A 22000-nucleotide genomic window follows, 5' to 3' on the forward strand; every position below is an offset into this window, starting at 1 on the left:
TTGTAACTGATACAAAGGATACGAGTAAATAAAAAATGAGCAGTTTATCAGGGTATTTCATCAAGGTAATAAATTCATTAGATAAGGGAGATGCATATACAGTAGTATATTTGGATTTTTCAAAAGCCTTTAACAGTCTGCCATTCAAGCTGGTAATTAAACTGAAATGGATGGGACTGGACACAAGACTAGTGACTTAAATAGGGTGATTGGCTGTTAGGTATCAGTAGGTTATGTGAGAGAGTGGCATCCCACAGGTGTCTATTTTTGGGTCATTATTGTTTATACGTTAATGATATTGGGATTGGCCTGAATGGAGTTATGCAGTAGTTTGCTAATGATGAAAAGTTGGTAAGAACTGAGGAGCAGAGGCAGATGTGGCCTTGCAGAAGGATCTTAATAGACTGAGTAGGCAAGGGAGTAGATCTATCAGTTTAATGTTGCAAACTGTGAGGTCTTGAAATTTGATAGACATGGATGAGATTCAGAAATTTTGAAGGAAGTAGAAGAGATGACAGATTTGAGAGTAATGGTGAAGAGACAAAGTTCAGGGGTCACATTGCTAATATTGTAAGATCACAATGGATGATATAGCAATAGTGAGGAGTGACATGCAAAAGCAAAGAGGTTATGGATCTCTTGTATAAAGCTTCGATCAGGCTTCATATGGACTACTTTGTGAAGATTTGGTCACCAGGTTTTCAAAAGGACGAGTCTGTGTCAGGTCTAAGAAATATGAGGACAGAACGAGGGAATGCAACTTGCACAGGCTTGTGAAGAAAAGAAGAGAGAATGTGATTGAGATGTATAACTTGGCGAGAGGTTATTACAGATTAAAGGAGATTTTTCATAGTAGAGGAGACAAGGGTAAAACGAGAGGCATTCTGGGATACTATATGAAGAGGATGTAAGCAAGGGGATGAGGATCAGGTTTATTTGCATAGAGTGGAATGCCTTGTCTGAAAGCAAGGTGAATGCAGAAACTGAATAGGTTTAAGGTTTCCATGTTCTTTTTGCATAAGTGGATCTTCCAGGATCAGTCTCTTCACTGCACTGAGACCTAATAATAGTTGGGTGTTTCCAGATGGAAGTACACCCAGCAAGAACTACATATACTCCTACAAAAAAATTAGACTTACTTCCTGGAATCAAATTAACTCCAGCAAAAGAGTAATAAACTTTACCCTTTCTGCACATTCCTGTCAAGTGACATGTACCCTGCGTACCATATATATTTTTTTTCTGATCACTATCAGGTGTGAGGAGCCCACTATGTATTCTTCACAACCTCCCTTCAGCAAGAAATTTCAACTAATAAGCAATCTTCTGCTGCCAGTGACTAACCCAAAAATTGACAAGTTATCAACCATTTTTCTCCGAATTCTACAAGACATGACTTCCCATATATTAGATTTGTGTTCTGAGCATGTCCTGTCTCCTTAAGAAACTTACAGCCACATACAAACCTATCAATCCAATCAACCTATTTTTACCTTCACCTAAAGATAAAATTCTCTCTTTCTTGCTACTTAGCATCTATCAAATTCCATGCAGCTTATCCCATTTTGGACAAACAGGCCATTCTACTTTAAAACTTATTTCTGAACACAAATCTTATATCCAATATCATAAGTTTGGCTTTGCAGAACATGAAATTAATAACGTTAGCCAATGGATCCTTTGTAATGATGTAAAAATGTTATACTGAAGTGTCTACAAATTATAAATCTTTATAAATAAAGTGCTGAAGCTCTACTTTTAAGATTAGCAACTTTGTTTTTAAGGATCATAATAGTGTAATAATTTATAACACACATCTTTGTGGCTGCATGAGAAGATAACCTCTGTTTATTTATTGATGAAGTTTTGACTTTTTTGTAAGTGAATTTTCCATTGTTTCATATTTCTATACCAAGCATAGTATGTGATATACTATGAATGAAATGAAATATCTGTACTTTACAATTTTTAGTAAAATATACATAATCAAAAAAATCATAATCGGTAAACATCTTTTATTCCCTTATTCGCAGTAAGCAAGGCATTTCAATCCTATCTAGCTTTCTGGAGACTGAGTGGGCCAATGAAGAGCTTGCAAACAAGTGCTGCCATCTCTTCATACCTAATCCAACAGGATATGTTACTGTCTGAAATAATGTGGGTTTTACAGTCAAATTTCTCGAGTTTCCAGGAGGAAAAAACCCACTTGCCCATGCCAGAGATAGAATATCTGGGGAACTGGTTGAAGAAAGGCTTAGAAAAAGCTCCTCCGGTTGGTGACTAGATTTGAAATCTATCTTAGGGCAGCCTAGCACAGAGGATGCAGGCATCATTTCCACTGAGCTACACAGGCCTAATAAAATATACTTATTGTGGTCACGTTGTTGGATTCTAATTATGTAGAAAATAGAATAAATGTTATTTGATTCAGAATCCAACATGATTTTCCATCACAGAGGCCGCGTTGTAAATATTATTTATTGTAAATAACGTAAATGTAATTTGATATCATATAACTACCTTAATTATATCAATTATTTAATTATTTAATCAAAGAAATGTGTTAATGGTAAATAGATTCTGTATTAATTATTATTAAGCTATTTTATTTATTGTTATGTCAATATTATAGAAGCTTATATTTGTAATTTAACTACGCAATTATTGAAATGCAAATATTCTATTTATTCCTTTTTGTGAAAGTTTAACGTTATGTAATAACTGAATGTAGTTGTATAGCCTAACGTAACATTCGCGAGAATGTTTACGTTTATCGGTTGTCATATAGACGCGTGAAATAAACGAGCGCGAGTGAAGGGAGCGTGGGCAAAATAAGAAGAGAAAAATATATACGTAGTAAGGGGGTCGGAACGGAACTTTGGAACTATAAGGTAGCAAGGAAGTAAACTAAAGAAGTAGAAGTAATTAAAAGATTCCTAAGGATAGGAGTTGAGTAGATATTTTTTTATATAAGTGAATCTTATAGTTGGCTGAAAGCAAAACCAGCCGTAGTAATAAAAAGAAATTATTGCCGTAATCGGATAATTAGAGAACTGGACATTCAAATAAGAATACTGAATAAATCCAGTCAGTCTACAATTACGACTTATTTCTGTACTACCATGAAAAGGAATTGTACGGAGTTAAACTAGTTGATGAATGAAAAATAAGAATAATTAATGTACCTTATAGTTGTTATCTGGATTTTTGAAGCGTGATTAGTAATGTTTTAGTTATTTAGTGTCTCGCAAGTGTGATAAGTACAATTTGAAAGTGTGCTCACAAAATATTGGAAGTACTGAAGATTATTTCTGGTAAGGACAGTCATATTAGTTTATTTCAGTGTATGAAGATTTAAGTATTAGTTCAGTCGCGCTGTTTCTAACATTAACTGTAGCATACCATCGAGGCTGAGAGTTGAAAATATAGACATTGAAATGATATCTGCCGTGGTTAGTGCCTATTATGAGTTAATCGTAGAGTGTAGTTGAGAGATACAAGGAAACTGATTAATTAAGAATTTCTATTGTAATAAGTTGGGTATAGGAACTTTGTAATTCTGAAACTGTGAATTTGTATGTGAAAGTTTGGAAGATTGGATTAATATGAATGACTTGACTTGATATGCTAACTTGACTGGTTTGTCATATTTAGAAGTGGAATTTATGTAATTGTTATATAACCATATATTAAATGTTTTGTTTGTTAATTTAAATATTGTTTGCCTGAATTTCTTTTTACTGCACCGTTCACAAAAATTCGGATCTAGCGGGAATCCCTGAAGGAATGAAAATAAATACCATCAGCCTGAATGAGTGAAAAGACTGCTAACTAATTTTGAATTAAACTTACTAATTCATATAGACTTATCTAAGGATAGAGTGGCGCAGTATAATAGAAATTTCTCTACCCTTAGATCAGTGATTAATTTGCAATTAGTTTTCCTTTATTTTATGAAAGTGACTTTTAGCAAGATGGCGGATTCGAACGTTAAGAGAACACGTCACAACAACGTGTTGGTTTCCTTATTTCAATGAATTTCCCACCATTATCTCTTGAAAACAGTACACCTCTGATTCTCACCAATGCAGTTGTTAATAATTGGTGGATTTTTATATAGATAAGGATATTCATAGATATTATATCTTAATATTTAATCCTACCATAGAGAATTATCTCTGTTTCTAACAATTATTTTTTTTATTTCTGAGTGAACCTATATTTTATTATGTGCACAAGGGTTCACTCCAATTGGTGCAATGATCTTAACTCTTTCTTTCAGAATCCAAATAATCACTGACTCAAGACTAAAATACAAAATAAACACATTTAATAAAACAAAAACAATATATATACACTTCAAACAAATATTACATAACTAACTACAAATTAATTGGATCCAAGGCCTTTTTCAATAAACTTACACTTAAGACTAGACTAAACACTTTGTTTGCACAATCACAAAAAAAATTCATAGCCAGTTTCTTTCTCTGTCAAGGCCCTTTTCTGAAGATATATGACTCCATTCTTCATTTACACAGGATCCTTTTCATCACTTATGTAGCACACATAAAATCTTCCTGACTTAATTCTGTCTCTTTTCTTCAGTAGAAATAATAGTCAGATCCGGTGTCCTTAATACAGATGAAACTTCTTATTCAGAGTTTTCTCGAACATTCCTTTAGAACGTAAATAGCAAATTTTTCTTTTATTCACTAAATGCTTATTGACGGTCTTAACTCTTCCAAATAAAAAAAAAAACTTACAGTTCTAAGATTCCCTTTTCGGAATCTACTATAAATCTTTCAATTAGTGTTTCCTCCAATATTCCGTTTAAAACGCATATAGCAATATTTTCTTTTATTTATCCACATACTTATTCCATATTAAAACTTAATAGTTCCACGATTCCTTTTTCGGAATATACTATTAATTTTCCTCCGACTATCACATAAAAAATACTTAAGTTCTTCCGAACCTAGATATCTGCCGGCCTGTGTTCTCAATTTTCTTCCGAACGCTATCTTGTTTACTCTCTCGTTGCATCGATACCGAACTTGTCAGCTGTCAATCACACATAAACTTCTCGGCGAGCATGCGCACTCCGTGGCAAGCGAGAAACTAAGTACTGTATAATGGCTGACGCTTTGTCTCCGTTAGCGACAAGAGAATGTCCTCATAAAACACAACTTTTGATATTTTCAATTACAATAAAATTCCTGTAAGTAATACAACTATTCAAATCCAGTAAGTACATCAATTTTTAAGTGCTTTACATATCACTTTTAACAAAACAATTTCCATAACGGGCACATCGCAAGTGCCGACAATGCGTGTTATGAAACTAAAACTAATAAACATTTTAATATAAACAATATGTAAAAATATTCAGAATTTTAATTATGATTATTTTTACACAGTGAAGAATCATAATCAAAATCAGCACTTTAACTCATCTGTTATCTCACTTATCCTTACAGCATGGATTCACTGACTGTTAGACCTGCCTATATCTGCACAGGTGACCGTTTGCACCGGAGGAAGTTACTGCAGTCTTGCTTAAAGTTCGTCTCAAACAATACAGCTTTACATATATAAAGCTTCTCCAACTTCAACATGAGCTCATAAATCAGCAGCATTTATCAACTTTTAAACACTCACCGATATCCACCTTCTTAAGGAATTGATATAAATAAAATTAGTTACCAGTAACCTAACTTTAAACTTAATAATACACTGAAAAACAAGTTCCATAACTCAGCTAGAGAGAGAGAGAGAGATTGCAGCATTTGGCTGATACAGGTTCTACTAAAGAGCACATGTGGAATGGACACAGGTCCTACTATAGGAGAACATGAGGAATGGCCTTTGTTAACATGTGACAGAAGTGATGCATTTGTGTAACTTTGTCTAAGACAGAATTAGGTAGTTATATTACCAAATGAAGGATAGGTTAATTAACATTGATGTATACCATATATTTCAGTATACAAGGTGACTGAGTATATAAGATGAAGCTCAAAATGTTTATTTTATACTATATTTGCTGCATATGACAGCCACAAATTTTACACCTGCTGGTGACAGCTTATGCATTACTTGAATATAATGTAGGCATAACAATCACCTTCAGGCATATCTTCCCATACAAGATTATCAGTAAAATTTCTACATTTATGCCATTCTTCAGTGTTATATATTCTAATTCATGTAATCAACAGTAAGGTTTCATCTGAATTAAAATGAAAAAGCTACATGCTTATTCTACTGAATCCAATCCCTATACTGATTTACGCTCGAACATGGGCCCACACTTCACCATGCAGGCATTCAAAACTGAAATCCTACAGAATAGGTTAGTTAATCCTTATTGCCAGAGTGTGTTATGTCAGTATGTGTGTGTTCACGGGGCAGGTTTGTCTGTGTGATAGGTAAATCCTCCTACTGAATATTTTTATTAAATGCAAATAGTGAGATGATCACTTGGTAATGTTTCAAAGGGTCAGATTTTATATCCAGATCATAAGATGAAACCTGTTTCAGCAAAATCTAATTTTTTGTAATTTCAAATATCATTACCGAATATATGGCAATTATCTAATCTGTCAACGTTAAATAGGTCAAGTATTGTTAAAAATTGAATGTTTGAAAATTGAAAATTGAATTGAATTTTTTTTTATTTAAAAAATGAAAATTAAAAAAGCCAAGCAACTGAATGAAAGGGGAAAAGTTAATATACAGAAGCCATTCTATACATGAGCAGTGAATTTTGTGGTATGCATACTGTTTTGCCACAGTGATTTAGTGATTAGTCACTCAATTTTCCCCCTCCAGGTTTTGGGTCTCTCACTGTTGCTCTGGGTTTGGTTTCTCTCCAGTTGATATAATCCCCCTTAATATAAACACACAAACATATTTGAAACACATCTATGAAAATATGAATTTTGGTATTTCATGGAGTTCATAACAATTATTATAAATCAAAAGTTCATATGAATGTATATATTAAAAAAAATGTAAAAAAATGGAACTAGTAAGGAAAATTATAAAATTACTGTTATATCAGTTTTTACAAAAATCAAGTAAAAATTCAGTTTTCAGCTAAACTTACTCCCTTTCTTCGGGAAGGTCTTGGTTTAGTAACATTTTTAGTTACCTTATGGCCCCTCTGGCCCTTAAGACCAACACACATCTCATACCTTGGAGCCATATCTGGAAAATAAAAAGTTATTCCTTTATTTAAAGTACCACTTTCATAAACTGCCAATTATGAAATTACCTTAAATGTATACTATGCTTTATTTATTCATGTGGGATTCCCTCTGTTCCTAGATCGTCCCTTAGAAATGGATGAGCCCTCGGAGTGAGGGATTATGTATTTTTTTACTATAAATCCGTGTATTTATCGGAGGCTCTTGTACTATGCTGAAACATCATTTCAATTTTTTGTACGCCTGGGTATTACAAAATAAGCATAAAAAACCGCTTTCCATTCTGTCTTTAAAATTTAAAAATGCCGCTTAACGTATTTCATAGTGATGTCACATAGAACTGTTGCATAAACTGGAGCAAATGTGAATAGATATGAATCTGGTGATTTGGATTAGAGGGTGGATGATGGATCTAGAGCAGTTTATTGAGGAGCCCCGAAGGCAAGTTATCTAGTAGTGTACCATAATGCTCAGTACTCATTCCTCTACTGTTTAATTTGTACATCAATGAAAAAAGAAATGAAGAGGAAATGTTCTGTTGTTTGCTGATGAAGCAAAACTAAAAAGAGCAATGAGAAGGATGATGTAGATCCTGCAGGATGGCTTGAATAGCAATATGTGCAAAGGTAAATGGGGATGAAGTGGTGGAGATGATACAGAAGCAAGTAACAAAGATTTACAACTTAAATATTAACTATGTTACTGTATAACATTCTAAAAATTAAAGAAGCCAAGAAATTATATTCTTGGTTTAATCCTTTCTCCATGTGTAAGCAAACAATGTGTGAAGTATCTTCACGACTGGACTACGTGTATATAGATGCTAATGACTTCACACCAATTGCCTTAGTATCCCATAATGCAAAGCACACACCCTTTTAAGGCTCCCACTGATGAGATCTCTACACAGAGGTCTCATCAGTGGGAGCCAGACCCAGAAGAGATAGCACTTACTACTAAGTACTTAGTACTACCCACTTAGTACTAAGCTTGTTGGAACACGTGCAACTGCTGCTCAAAATCCCTTCACAGCGCACCTTGAAATAAATAGAACAAGTTCCTTTTCCACTTCCCTCATCCCTGTAACTGCTGTGTTGTGGAAGTCTTCCCCTATTGTGTTTCCCAAGGAATACAATATATAGGCTTTCAAATCAAATGTAAACATGTTCCTCCTTTCCCACCCCATTACATATATACAGTACTAATGTACTATAGGTTGATCAACCAACCTCTCATGTATGGGCAAAAAAGATAGCAAGGTTGAAATAATGCAGAAGTCATAATCCACATCATCAGCCTCTAATACACAAGTAGCCCAGTCATGAAAATACTTCACGTGCACATATTGTTTGCTTACACTTAGAGAAAGGATCAAACCAATAATATAATTTCTTGGCATCTTTAATTTATAGTACAACCAAGTGAAAAAACTTTCAACATTATCTCTTATAAAGAGTATAGTAACTGATAAAAAGGTGACCTTTTGACTACATGTATATGGATAACATTACTTCGACCTTGGTATCTCTTCTGATCTTGCTCCCACAGAAGGCACCTCACTAATTCTCCTATGCTATCAGGCTCTCTTGCACCCCTATACTTTTTCACCTCAATAAAAGTCAAAAGAAGATGTAAGAAGATTGGAGGCTTTTGAAATGTGGTGCTGGCACCGCTTGAACAAAATAAAATGGACAGAAAAAAAATCAAACCAACAAGTCCTGAGAGAGATAAACGAAACAAAAACTCTAATTAAATCAATCAAAATTAGAAGGGATAGGTGGTTTGGACATATACTTCGACATGATGGACTTGTGAAAAGAATAACTGAAGGCAAAATAGAGGGGAAAAGAAGAAGAGGCAGACCAAGGAAAAGTTTTCTTGACCAAGTCAAAGACAGTATGGGTTTGAGGAGTTATCAGGAGGTTAAGAAGAATGCCAATGACAGAGCGGAATGGAGGAAATTGCTGCTGAGCTACCAGTCCCAAGACTGATGCAAATTCAAAACTGGTCTGGCTAGTGGTGCTTCCCATAATGGATATGCACGTACACACACTCAGATGTGTTTATATACATTTATATAGACTTTATTTTATTTTATAGACTTGTGTGCTTTGCATTATGGGATACTAAGGCAATTGATGCAAAGTCATTAGTCTCTATATACAAGTACCCCAGTCGTGAAGATACTTCACACACTGTTTGCTTACATGGAGAAAGGATTAAACTAACAATCTCCTGGATTATGATATAATCCAATATAATATAACTATAATATAAAGATTATAATATAATCTTTAATTTATAGTGTAATCAAGTGAAAAAACTACACTTAATATCTTTTTTTTTACAGATATAATTGTACTATTTTGAACTTTTTGCAGCACCTTTTCCACATCTACAAAACTTCAATATAAATCCATGTTATAATCCTATGATTTCTCAACCAAAACCAATGAGGCATAATTATAGAACTTTAGATTTTCTTGTATCTTTCCTGTTCTATCTTTGTTACTGAAGTGTGCCTGTGTGCACACATTTAATAACATTGTATTAATCCCTGAAGATGTCGATTTAACATTTGCAAAATACAAGAAGTAATTAAATATTTTTGGTTATCTAGTCTACATTGTTAATTCCTTAAACAACATGATGCTGGAAAATCAATATTATTATTATTATTATCCAGGCCTCCATGGAGTCAAAAGACTCATCGTGGAAGGTTGTTCTTAGGAAACACAAAGTTTATCATACCACTCCTTGAATTCATTGACCGCTCCTGCTCTAACCACTCTCTCTCAGGCAATGCATTCCCATGGTTCAACCACCCTACACGTAAAGAAACCACTCCTCACCCTCTTGCTCACAGCTTCCTTTCATAACTTCCAGGGATGGCCCCTTTTCATCGCTCCTTCCTGTGGTTCCACCAAGTGAAAGACCTCCCCAATGTCTACCCTGTAACTGCTTCTTGACAGTTTAAAAGCCTTGATCGTATCACCTCTCCTTCTTCTATTCTCCAAACTCTGCAGTCCACATTCCCTCAGTCAATCCTCGTAACTGACATTGTACAATCCTGAAACCATCTTTGTTATCTGCCTCTGTACCCTTTCTAAAGTTAATTTATCTCCTTCAAATCCTGGGGACAAATTTGAGAATGTGTGGTCTGATCAAGGTCTTATACAACAGAATGATAACTCTTATCTCTGCAGGTTCCACTGTTCTTGAGCGTCCTTCTCAGTATTGCAGCAATTCTCTGTGTTACCTTCACAATATGCTCCCTGAATTTCAGTTTTCTATCAATCACCCTCAGATTGTGTCTCCCCTACTTCCTCAAGCATAGCTTCTCCAATCGAGTATGCATCCTCACATCGATGAATCCCCAACTTCAAGATTTTACATTTTGCTGCATTAAACCGACACCCCCATTCATTTGCCCATCTGTCTAGTTTATTCAAATCCTCTTGAGGCCAAATTTGCACTATTACTGATAACCCTTCCCAGCTTCACATCATTCGCAAACAACTGAATATCCCCCTTGCAATCCATTGATATAAAGGTTGAACAATGCAGTACTGAGCCTGTGGAACCCCACTTGTAACCTCCTGCTTCCTTGATATTGCCCCACCATACACAACTCTCTGATACCTCTCAGACAGCCAATCCTGAATCCATTTGATTAACCAGGCATTTAAACCCATGTGCTGCAACTTAAATATCAGCTTATCATGTGGCACCCCATCAAACGCCTTTGCAAAATACAAAAAAAAATGGCTGTATATGCCTTTCCCTCATCAACTGCTCTTGTGAGTATTATAAAAGGCAATCATATTATTAAAGCAAGAGCGCCCCTTAACAAATCTATGTTGATTCTCACAGATAACATTACCCTCATCTGCCCAATGCTGTATAGTCCGTCACTAATTTCTCCAAGACCTTAACTACTGATGACACACAAACTGACCTATAATTAGATACTTCCAGTCTGCTACCGCCCTTGTGCAGTGGCACTATCTTACCTTCCTTCCATTCCTTAGGTACCTTTCCCACAGCCAGACTTTCAATGAAGAGCCAGGTCAACGGAGCTGTCAGTTCTTTAGCACATTCTCTCAAAACCCATAGTGAAATACCATCCAGTCATTTAATTTAATCATGACTCTGATAAAAAAAATGTTTACTCTTTTAATACTTAGCAATATGACATCACGTGGCTTGTTCTATTTGTGAATGATCAATTATTCGTATTCCACCTTGTTTTTTTTTTTTTTTTTTTAAACTATTCCTATGTAGACATTGAAGATGGTCTGTAATATTCAGACTGAAATATTTGGCAAATTAAATAATATTCTTGTGTAAACGTGTATATATTTTATAATCCTAATGTCACAAGTATTATAGAAAGCTAATAATCATATAATGGTACCTTGGTTTGTGAGCATAATTTGTTCCGGAAATGTGCTTGTAATAATAATAAAAAGAAATAATGGAAACTCAGATGATTTGTTCCAAAACTCAAAAATATTCATATAAAAATTATTAATATAAAATACATATACTTTCGTATACCTTTATATATTTTTATTATTTAAATGTAATATACATAAAGTAATCGAATTTATTAATTACATTACAATTACATATTACAGTAATTGTATTGGGTAGGACGACTCATTGCCACTAACAGAATCACTGCTATCTGTTGACTCTTTTTCTTTTGTACGACTTTAACAAGGAACATATCCAACGAACACATGACACTTGCTTTTGCCTCCTATTGAGGATTTCACAGAAATATGACACTGCATTGTCGTTAAACGGATTCACTGCTCGCACTGCCACAACTTGGGGGGTGCTTTCCTACAAAATTTTGCACTGTTTCCCACATTTTACACACCTCCCTAATCTCATTTGAAGAGAGGGATGTCTCTGTCTTTTTCTCCTCCTCCTCCTCAGAAGAGATCTCATGCATAACCTCTTGCTGTTGCTTGCAATGCAGATCCATCAGTTCATCGGTGGTAAACTCCTGGCCATGTTCCTCCACCAGCTCTTGAATGTCATCATCATTCACCTCCAGTCCCATGGTCTTCCCCAAGGACATAATTTCATTGACAACTGGCAGCTCCTGTTCATGAGCAAACCCCTAGACACAATCAGACCACAGTTTTCTCCAAGCAGAATTAAGGGTTCTCTTGGTGACCCCATCCCAGGCTTTATCGATGATCTCGACACAGTTTACGATGTGGAAATGATTTTTCCAAAACTCTCGGATGGTAAGGTTAGTTCCTTCGGTCGCCTCGAAGCATCGCTGAAATAGTGCCTTGGTGTAAAGCTTTTTAAAGTTCGAAATGACCTGCTGATCCATGAGCTGGAGTAATGGAATTGTGTTGGGAGGAAGGAACTTGACCTTAATGAACTTGAATTCTTCCAGTAAGTCATCCTTAAGGCCTGGAGGATGAGCAGGAGCATTATCCATAACCAGCAAGACTTTGAGTGGCAATTTTTTTTCTAAAAGGTATTTTTTCACTGCAGGACCAAAGACCTCGTTAATCCACTCAACGAACAAGATACGAGTGACCCAAGCCTTGCTGTTGGACCTCCACATAAGTTTAAGTGGCTCTTCTGCACCTTGCATTTCTTGAAGGCTCGTGGATTCTCAAAACGATACAAGAGCAGGGGTTTCACTTTGAAATCACTGCTTGCATTAGCACACAGCAAGAGGGTGAGAGAGTCTTTCATGGGCTGTGACCTTGCATTCTCTTCTGCTGTAATGTAGGTCCTCTTTGGCATCTTTTTCCAAAAGAGCCCCGTCTCATCGCAATTAAAAACTTGCTGAGACAGGTAACACTCGGAAACCATGAGCTTCTGGAACTCGGCAACGAACGCCTCAGCTGTCTTTGCGTCTCAACTCGCAGCCTCTCCATGCCTCACAACACTATGGATGCCACTTCTCCTCTTAAAGTTAGCAAACCATCCCCTTCTTGCCTTCTTCGTTTTCTGTAGACGTACCTGGCTGTTTACTTACGAGGTCGGCGTACAAGGCCTTTGCCTTCTCACAGATCAAGTTCTCAGTCACAGTAACGCCTGCTAGTTGCTTCTCGTTTATCCACACCAAAAGCAACTTTTCTACATCTTCCAGAATACGTGGCCGTTGCTTTGATACTCTTGTGACTCCTTTTGCTACATCTATCCCCCTTAGTTCTTTGATACTGTGCAAATCGTTGACATAGACTTGCGATGGTGGCCACTTGCATACCTTGTTTGTGCTTCCCAATGATTTCCTTCTTAACTTCCACCGTAATCATCTCCTTCTTAGCACCTTCCTTTTCAACCCTTTTCTTCATTGGGGCATTGTCGTAGTACAGTTAATAAAGAACAGTCACTACATTTGGACACAAAATAAAAAAATGCTTTACGCACACAGACGTGGTCACAATGCTAGCACGAATGTTGACTATACGAATGAGGTATGCCGACTGAGAATGCGAGACGATTACCCACAATCCCGAGTGGCTTGTGATCACGTGACGCTTGGTAGACAAAGCATATAGGCAATACTTGTATTGCAAGACCTCGCTCGTTTATCAAGTTAAAATTTATTAACAATTTTTGCTCGTCTTACAAAACACTCACAGACCAAGTTACTCACAATCCAAGGTACCACTGTATTTGCCAAAAAATTATATTCTTGTCAATTCACTGAGGCAATTCACATGAATTGCCTCAGTATCCCAAAATGTAAAATGCATTTTCAGATGTATATTGCTATGCATTATGAGAAGGATCACTACCAAGACTGGTTTCAACCTTTGAGATCTCATTGATGGGTGCCAGACCTAGAAAAGATCCATTGTCTCCCACTGATTTAGATCACTATTTAATTGGAAGCAGGGTAAAATTGAATTTCATGTTGAAACAAAATATATATATATACAGGGTGTTCGGGATAAATTTGACATATTTATAATTAATTATATTTTTCCGTAAGTTACATGTATTAACACACACTTCTCTTCATTTAAAAGTTTGGACCCTTCTTCATTCATATACAAGATGTCAGAAAGGATGGATAGCTGGAACCCACCTGAATCATGGAAGAGAATAACTTGTATCATGATGATTCGTGCCCGCCATCAAAATAAGGATATTACGACTGCTGCCCAATGCTCCCTGAATACAGTAAAAACAATCAGGCATGAACTAGAGACTTGCAATGGTGACTACGAGGATGTAGCAGGAAGAAAGATCCCTAGCAGACGATCTGATTGCGTTCGTACAGCAGAATTCCTCGCAAATCTGCAGGAACAGGTGTTGAAGAACCCTGGCATTGGAATTCGGGCTTTGTTCGTGGAGTTGCTAACTGTAGTCAAGCCCTGGATAACAAGGGTAGCCAATGGTAGGCCGTATGTATGGCAGCAGGATTCGGCCCCTTGCCACACCTCTGGGAAAAGTCAAAAATGGTTGTCTGAAAATTTCTACGACTTCACCAGTCCAAATGTTTGGCCTCCAAACTCCCCAGACCTTAACCCCATGGTTTATTTTGTATGGGGCGCAGTTGAAAAAGACACCAATCGCACTTCCAGTAATACAAAAGCCCAGTTAATGGATAAAATTAAAACAGTTTTTGCGGCCCTTCCCAGGGAGACTGTAGCATCAGCTTGTTCGAGGTTCCGAAGCAGAATTGAAGCTGTGATCGATGCTAATGGTGGTTATTTTGAGTAAATCTTGTTGATAGTATTGTAATTAACTCTGCCTGTAATGTTTTTTTGTCAATTCATTAAATTTAATAGATACAAAGAAGATTTTCTTTTTCCTTACGAAACTGTCAAATTTATCCCGAACACCCTGTATATATATACACACAAAAGTTTTTAGAAAAAAATCTAATGAAAGGTTCAAAAATGAAAGAAAACCTTGGTGGATCAGTGGCAGTTCTCTGGAATAATTGAAAAGGGGACTCTGGAAGTTAGCAAGTCATGCGAAAGAAGAGTATATCAAAAGTTTTCCTACAAAGTAAGTTAGCTTGCGATCTGAGTAAATACAGAAAAATGTAAGAAATCGATGTATAAAGGTAGCTAAACTTCATGGGTAGATTCTTGTATGAATATAGAAGATAAGTTCACAATATTCTGGATGCTATTGAAAAAATGGAGGAAAGGGTACTGTAAAAGGAAAAATCAATGATAAGATATTCATCTCTGGAGTAATTACTTGAAAGATCACTAAAAAAAGCAAAGAGTAACAGAATGTTGGTAGAAAATTTTCAAGAGTAATGAATGCAATCTGAGGTAGGAAAAGTCATCATCACCTGAAATGGAAAGATGGACACAGTAGATATTTGATAGAAATGTTCAAATATGGAGGCATAAAAGTTTTACGGTTGCATAATTCAGTGCAATAGTATGAAGATTAAATTCCAGTTGATTAGTATAGAGCTTTGCACTCATCTTTAAAAAGGGAAATAAAACCAGATGTGAGAATTACAGTAATTTCCTTACTGAGTGTCAAGGTAAATTTAAGCAAGTAAACTTGACAGAAAGACTAAGAAATATTGGAAGAGAAACCCGGAAAAAAAAAAGTAGTCTAAGGTCAAATACAGGTTTGTTGGATCAGATTTTCACCTCAAAATAGTAGATAAAGTATTGTGTTTATGCATATTGATAATACTGTATTCCACGAGTGAAGCGGACACAATTTGGTGTAAAGTGGATGACAAAAAATATCAAACACGAACTGCAGTTAAAAAAGAGATTACGAAAGAGATATAGGGAGAGAGTGGAGGGCAGATACACGAAGAATGTAAGACGCAGGTCAGGAGAGAGAGAGAGACCAGTATGGTGAGGAAGGCAAAACTGGAATATGAGAAGAGATTGGCACTAAGATCCAAAGAAAATCCTAGGGAATTTTTTAGCTATGTGGCCAGCAGGAGGAGAAATGATTGTGGAAGAATGACATTGCGGGATAAAAATGGGAATAGAGTGACTGATGCAGAGGACATATTGGAGTTGTTCAATGAGCACTCTATTGGAGTATTTCATCCTTGACAAGAAAGTTTTAATACTAGAGGGATAAGGCAGGTTCAAGAGGAGTGCATGTTCCAAATATGAGTACTCTGGATACCAGTAAAGCTGCTTTTTCACTACTTAAAGCCAAGCTTCCTCCTCCGAACATATCTCCTTCTGAAAAGAAAGCGCTACATTCCTTAAGAAGCAACAGCCACCTCATCATTACTAAAGCTGACAAGGGGAAAGCGACAGTAATTATGGATTCTTCAAACTATAGAAGAAAACTTTCCCTTTTACTTCAAGATCGCTCAACATACCAAGAACTCAATCACAATCCAACCAACAGAAGAAATTAAACTCCCTTCTAGATGAGGTCACAAGTTTGGATATAGACACGATTGAAAAGCAAAAAACTCATTTTGCTAGGCCTCCTAGATTTTATGGTCTACCTAAAATACCGAAGACAGATATTCCTCTTCGCCCTATAGTGGATTGTATTGATTCTCCTACTTATCGCATAGCCAAATATCTAGCTAAATTATTGAAATCACACATAGGCAACCCACGCTCTTTTTTGAAAAACTCTTTGGATTTCTAAATAAATTGAAAAATACAACCTACAGATCTTGTGGTTAGCTTTGATACAGAATCTTTATATACGAATGTACCTCTAAAAGAGACTTTAGAATTACTTGCTGACATCTTCCCACAAGACATTATAAAGTTATTTGATTTCGTAATGCACTCTGGATATTTCTTATGTCAAAACAAATTTTACAACCACGTGGAAGGAACAGCCATGGGAAGTCCACTCTCTCCTGCTCTAGCCAACTTTTATTTGGAACATCTAGAAGAAGTCCTGTTCTCATCTATATTCCCTCAACCATATCCTTTCGGGTTAGATATATAGATGACATCTTTGCTGTATGGCCTCAAAACATAGACTCCTTACCTTCCTTTTTAAGCAGTATCAATTCCTTACATCCCGTATAAAGTTTACCATGGAGATTGAAAAAGACGAGTTATCATTTTTAGACGTCCTCCTCATCCATTCACCTTCAGGTATTCTTACAACAACAGTTTACAGAAAACCAACTTTCACAGGTCATTATATTCCCAAAGAATCTGCCCATCATCCTTGTCAAAAAAGAGGAATCATAAAATGTTTAATCCGACGAGTCAAAACTAACTGGTCAACTTCTCATTTATTACAGAAAGAACTTCGACTATCAAACATCACATGAAACTAAATGGCTTCTCCGAAAAGAGTACACAACATCTTTTTGATTCTTAGAATCCAACACAAAACAGCAAAGATTCAATACATCAAGTTCCAATTCCTTACATTTCCGGGATTTCAGAACCAATTTCAAGAATTCTGAAGAAATATAATTTAACAGCCACTTATACACCTATTAATAAATTATCCACCCATTTTCCTTCTAAAGATAAACGCTCAATTATGTCTCTACCTGATGTGTATCAAGGTCCGTGTAACTAATCTTTCCTACTTTAGACAAACTGGACGCTCTATAGAAAAAAGAATTCAAGAGCACTAATCATCCATTTAACACAACAAACCCGAGAAATCTGGATTAGCTCAGCACGTAATAGAAACAAGCCACAACATCCTTTGGTCCACGACTCGCCTCCTACACAGATGTCGCTATAAATTTGAGCATTTATTTAAAGTGTGGAGGTGGAGGCCTTACTTCACCGTCCTAACTTGAATCGTAATGACTGTATATCTGTATCAAAAATTTGGGAAAGTTTAATCAGGATAACATATTAATTATTATTTTTTTTAAATTTTTTTTTATTAAATTTCCTATATTAGTCTAATGTTATTTAAGATTATTACATGAATTTCTGAATTAATATCTTTAATTTAATCAGTGACTGATAAAAAAATGTTTACTCTTTTAATACTTAGCAATATGACATCACATGGCTCGTTCTATTTGTGAATGATCAATTGTTCATATTCCACCTTGTTTTTTTAAAACATCTTCAGTGGCTACATAGGAATATGTAGCCACTGAAGATGGTCTGTAATATTCAGACTGAAATATTTGGCAAATTAAATAATATTCTTGTGTAAACGTGTATATATTTTATTTTCCATAATACAGCTAGCAGAAACAGCACCATATCCATGACACGCTATCAAATAAATCTTCAATGCTCTGTGAAGGCTGTAAATAATTTAACAAAAGAAACATAAGATCAGCATTAATACAAGAACCTTATGTCATCAACAACAAAATATGTGGCTTTCCAACAAATTATAAAATATTTTCCAAATGATCAGAAAGAAAGAGCTGCAGTACTTGTGGTCAACCCTGAAGTTAGAGCAATATTAATATTTCAATACAGCAACAAGAACTCAGTAGTATTTCTCAAAATTACTTACCGCGATATCAAAACTTTTGCTCTATGTATCTACGCCAAAGTGGTCAATATAACATTGTTGGGGGGGGTCGACAGAAAAATATAAGACATCATTGTACGGGTAATATTTAATTCGGTTAACTTGAATTATCTCCATCCTGAATGACAACGCAATTAAGAGTGAATCGTGGGAACAGTGACATGAATAGGACCTGTAAGATGGAGCAAGGTCATGAAAATAGTTACGGAGGCCAATCAAGTAGGCCAAAATGATGTATTTATCAACAAGCATCTTTTTTGCTTATCCTATTATAATTACGTAATAGTAAAATAGAGGGGGTCGATAAAAAGTCAAGAAACTCTTGAAGGGGTCGACAGTCAAAGAAGTTTGGTGACCCCTGATCACAGTGACATAAAATAAGACAGTAAAATTGGGCAACATCAAGGATTTTACTATCAATCATGGCTTAATCCTCGCAGTGGATAGCAACCATTGTTTTATGGTTTAACGAAAGCACAGACCATAATGATATAAATCTGGAAGAGTTTTAGCATAAAATTTCCTACACACAGTAAATGATAACAGCAATATCCCATTCTTTGATAATGGGATATTGCTGTTGATAGAGGAAGCAGCTTCATAGATCTGACAATAGCAAATGATGCTATTTTAGCCCAGATTGCCGACTGGAGATGCAAAGAAAGTTCTGATCATCATATATTAAGTTTCATCATCAGTAACAAAAATTTAAACAGAATACATGAGACAAACCACTGCAATATTTATAAGAACTTCGGAATACCCAAGAAGTTAAACATCAATGGCAGAAAATCAGTACCTTGGTGGAATGAAGAAATGGTCCTTAAAAAAACTGTATAAATACATTCAGAGGTATCAAAGAACCTACAACAATCAGATTTAAGATAGTACACAACAGAACTATTGTAAAGCCAAATACAGATATCAGTCCAAAATTACAAAATGAAAACAGAATCATGGAAAAAATTGTGTACTGTTTCGACCGTATCGAATCCTTCGACCTATATATATAAATTAGCAGAAAGCAGGAATAAAGCAACACTTATATATCAACTTTAAAAAAATACTGATGGCTCTTATGATTAACAAGTTTATTCCTCCTTACAATGAATCAACAGATGAAGAAATCCACAGATGAAATGAAGTCTAATGAAACTGAATAAATATTAAAATCAGTGGATCCAACAAAAACCCTGGAGAGGATGGAATAACTAGCAACACTGTTCATGATGAAAATTATATTTGGTCTTTTTTTTTTTTTTTTTTTTTTTTTTTTTTTTTTTAAGATTAACACATACTATTTGGATTACAAGACCACAGGGTTTTAATACATATACAAAAAAGTCTACTAGTTTCGCTAGCTGTAACTGACTAGCTTTATCACGACGAGAAGGTAAAAAACTACTAGTAAATGCAAACCAAGGAATGCAGTAACAATTTATTTATTTTATTTTTTGCATTTACTAGTAGTTTTTTACCTTCTCGTCTTGACAAAGCTAGTCAGTTACAGTTAGCAAAATTAGTAGGCTTTTTTGTATATATGTGTATTAAAACCTATGGTCAATCCAAATAGTATGTGTTAAACTAGCAACACTCTTAAGAACATTTGCCAAGTTCTCCAAATTCACATCAGTTTTATAACGAATGCTTCAAGAAAAGATTTCCTTTATTACGAAAATGCTCTAAAATGATACATAATCAATCCAGGAAAAGAAGCATCTGATGAAATTAGCAAATACAGACCAATCAAGTCTCTGGTAATGGTACTAGAAAAATTACTGAAACTGAATAATGCACTTTGAATATTCAAGACCTATTAAGCTGCAATCAACACATTTGGACCTCAATCAGCACTGTAGATGCAATTATAAAAGTTAAAAATTTCACAAAAGATGGTCTATAGCAAATAAAAGATGTACTATTGATCTAATTCCATGTACAAGGTGCTGCCTTTGCTGCATGGTGGCCAGTCATAATTACTCAATTAAGAGATTTCAAGTGTCAAAAATCTACTCTACTTTATAAAAAATTATTTCAGACAGAAGAGCAACCATTATTTCACAGAACAGAATTGCAAAGTGACACCGAAAACCACAACTGTAACAAAAGAAGGTAAACGAGGCTGTACACAAAGTTCTTGCTGTAGACCAGGTCCCTGGAATCCAGTATGACTCGTTATTCAAACTTCCTTTCACTAATGAAACAAAGGTCATAGCTTTTGCCGATGATGCAATGATAATGATTTGGGGAAGCAACAACTTACAGTTAGAAATAATAACCAACAAAGAACACTTTAAAATTGCAAAGTGGACATGTAAGAAGAAAGTTACTTTCAACAGCACGAAGTGTGACGTGCTCCACACACAAAAAAAAAACAACCTATAACCGTCCTCCTAAACAAGTTCTAGAGGTAGACAGTGAAATAAAATACATAGAAGTAACAATAGACAACAAATTTAAGTTCAGGCACATCTTATATGTTGGCAAAAAAAAAAGTATACAAATAGTAAACCTTACAGCTAAGTTGGCAAAGATAATGGTATGACTATATGATGATAGCTTGCTCTCCTATACTTGCTATATAAACAATATCACGTGACATGGGAGGCCATATGATTCAAACGTCACCGGAAATACGGCATTATGGTGGTCAGTACATACACTGCTGAGTGGAAGAATGGGAACCATTTTGCACCACAATGCAAAAGAAGAGAAACTGTTACGAGAATTTTAAAAAAATAAAATATTAAAAAAAAAACTTGTCTTTACTGTGCTCTTATTTTATTTCATGTTCACATTATATTAGGAATTGAAGTTAATGCTTTTATGAGGAATGTGGCATGAGTAAAGCATGTGTATGTTGGCATTCTGTAGAAGGTATTTTAGTGTTGTGTATTATGAAGGGGCAGGAAGGATGAGTGATTATAAGATGGTAGCTGTTGTCTTTTGGAGGCAACCAGCAGGGTGTTTTTTTTTTTTTTTTTGAGGTGGGAGAGTTTCTTTGTTGGCAGGTGCATTTTTTGAGGTTGAAGTCAGTATTAGTGAGTTGGGGGGAAAGCAGGTGGATGTTTATAGGTTAAAAACTGCAAATAAGTGTGTTTTTGAGCTGGAGAAGATGGGTGGGTGGGAAAAATAGCACAGTGGCACAATGGTTACCCAGTGATGTCACTTCCAGGATGAGTCCAAAGGACAGGTGGGACACAGCAGGAGAGTGACTGGGTGTTTTTAAGTCAGGCACAACAGGTGGGTGTAGGTTAGTCTGAGAGCTATAGGCCATGTGGTACTTCTTGGCTGCATTCTGGTAATGTTTTTTTTTTTCATGTTTTTTTGTTGTTTATGTTGAAGTGGTGTTTCAGTGACTT

At 35.5% G+C, this 22000-nt stretch overlaps 1 protein-coding gene across 2 annotated transcripts in view; it reads right to left on the bottom strand.

Moving 5' to 3' along the window:
• LOC150100336 (large ribosomal subunit protein eL36-like) overlaps positions 1-22000 on the bottom strand; it is a 45068-nt gene that overhangs the window by 20135 nt on the left and 2933 nt on the right. For both annotated transcript variants that reach the window (XM_090402682.1, XM_090402681.1), the window contains exon 2: positions 7112-7212. In XM_090402682.1, coding sequence (XP_090258808.1) covers positions 7112-7210 — 99 coding nt within the window. In that variant the 5' untranslated portion in view covers positions 7211-7212. The remainder of the gene's footprint in view (positions 1-7111; positions 7213-22000) is intronic.

Source organism: Typopeltis vanoorti, chromosome 13 (genome assembly GCF_054136105.1).
Source record: "Typopeltis vanoorti isolate ZY-2024b chromosome 13, IOZ_Tvanoo_1.0, whole genome shotgun sequence".
Classification (NCBI taxonomy): Eukaryota; Metazoa; Arthropoda; class Arachnida; order Uropygi; family Thelyphonidae; genus Typopeltis; species Typopeltis vanoorti.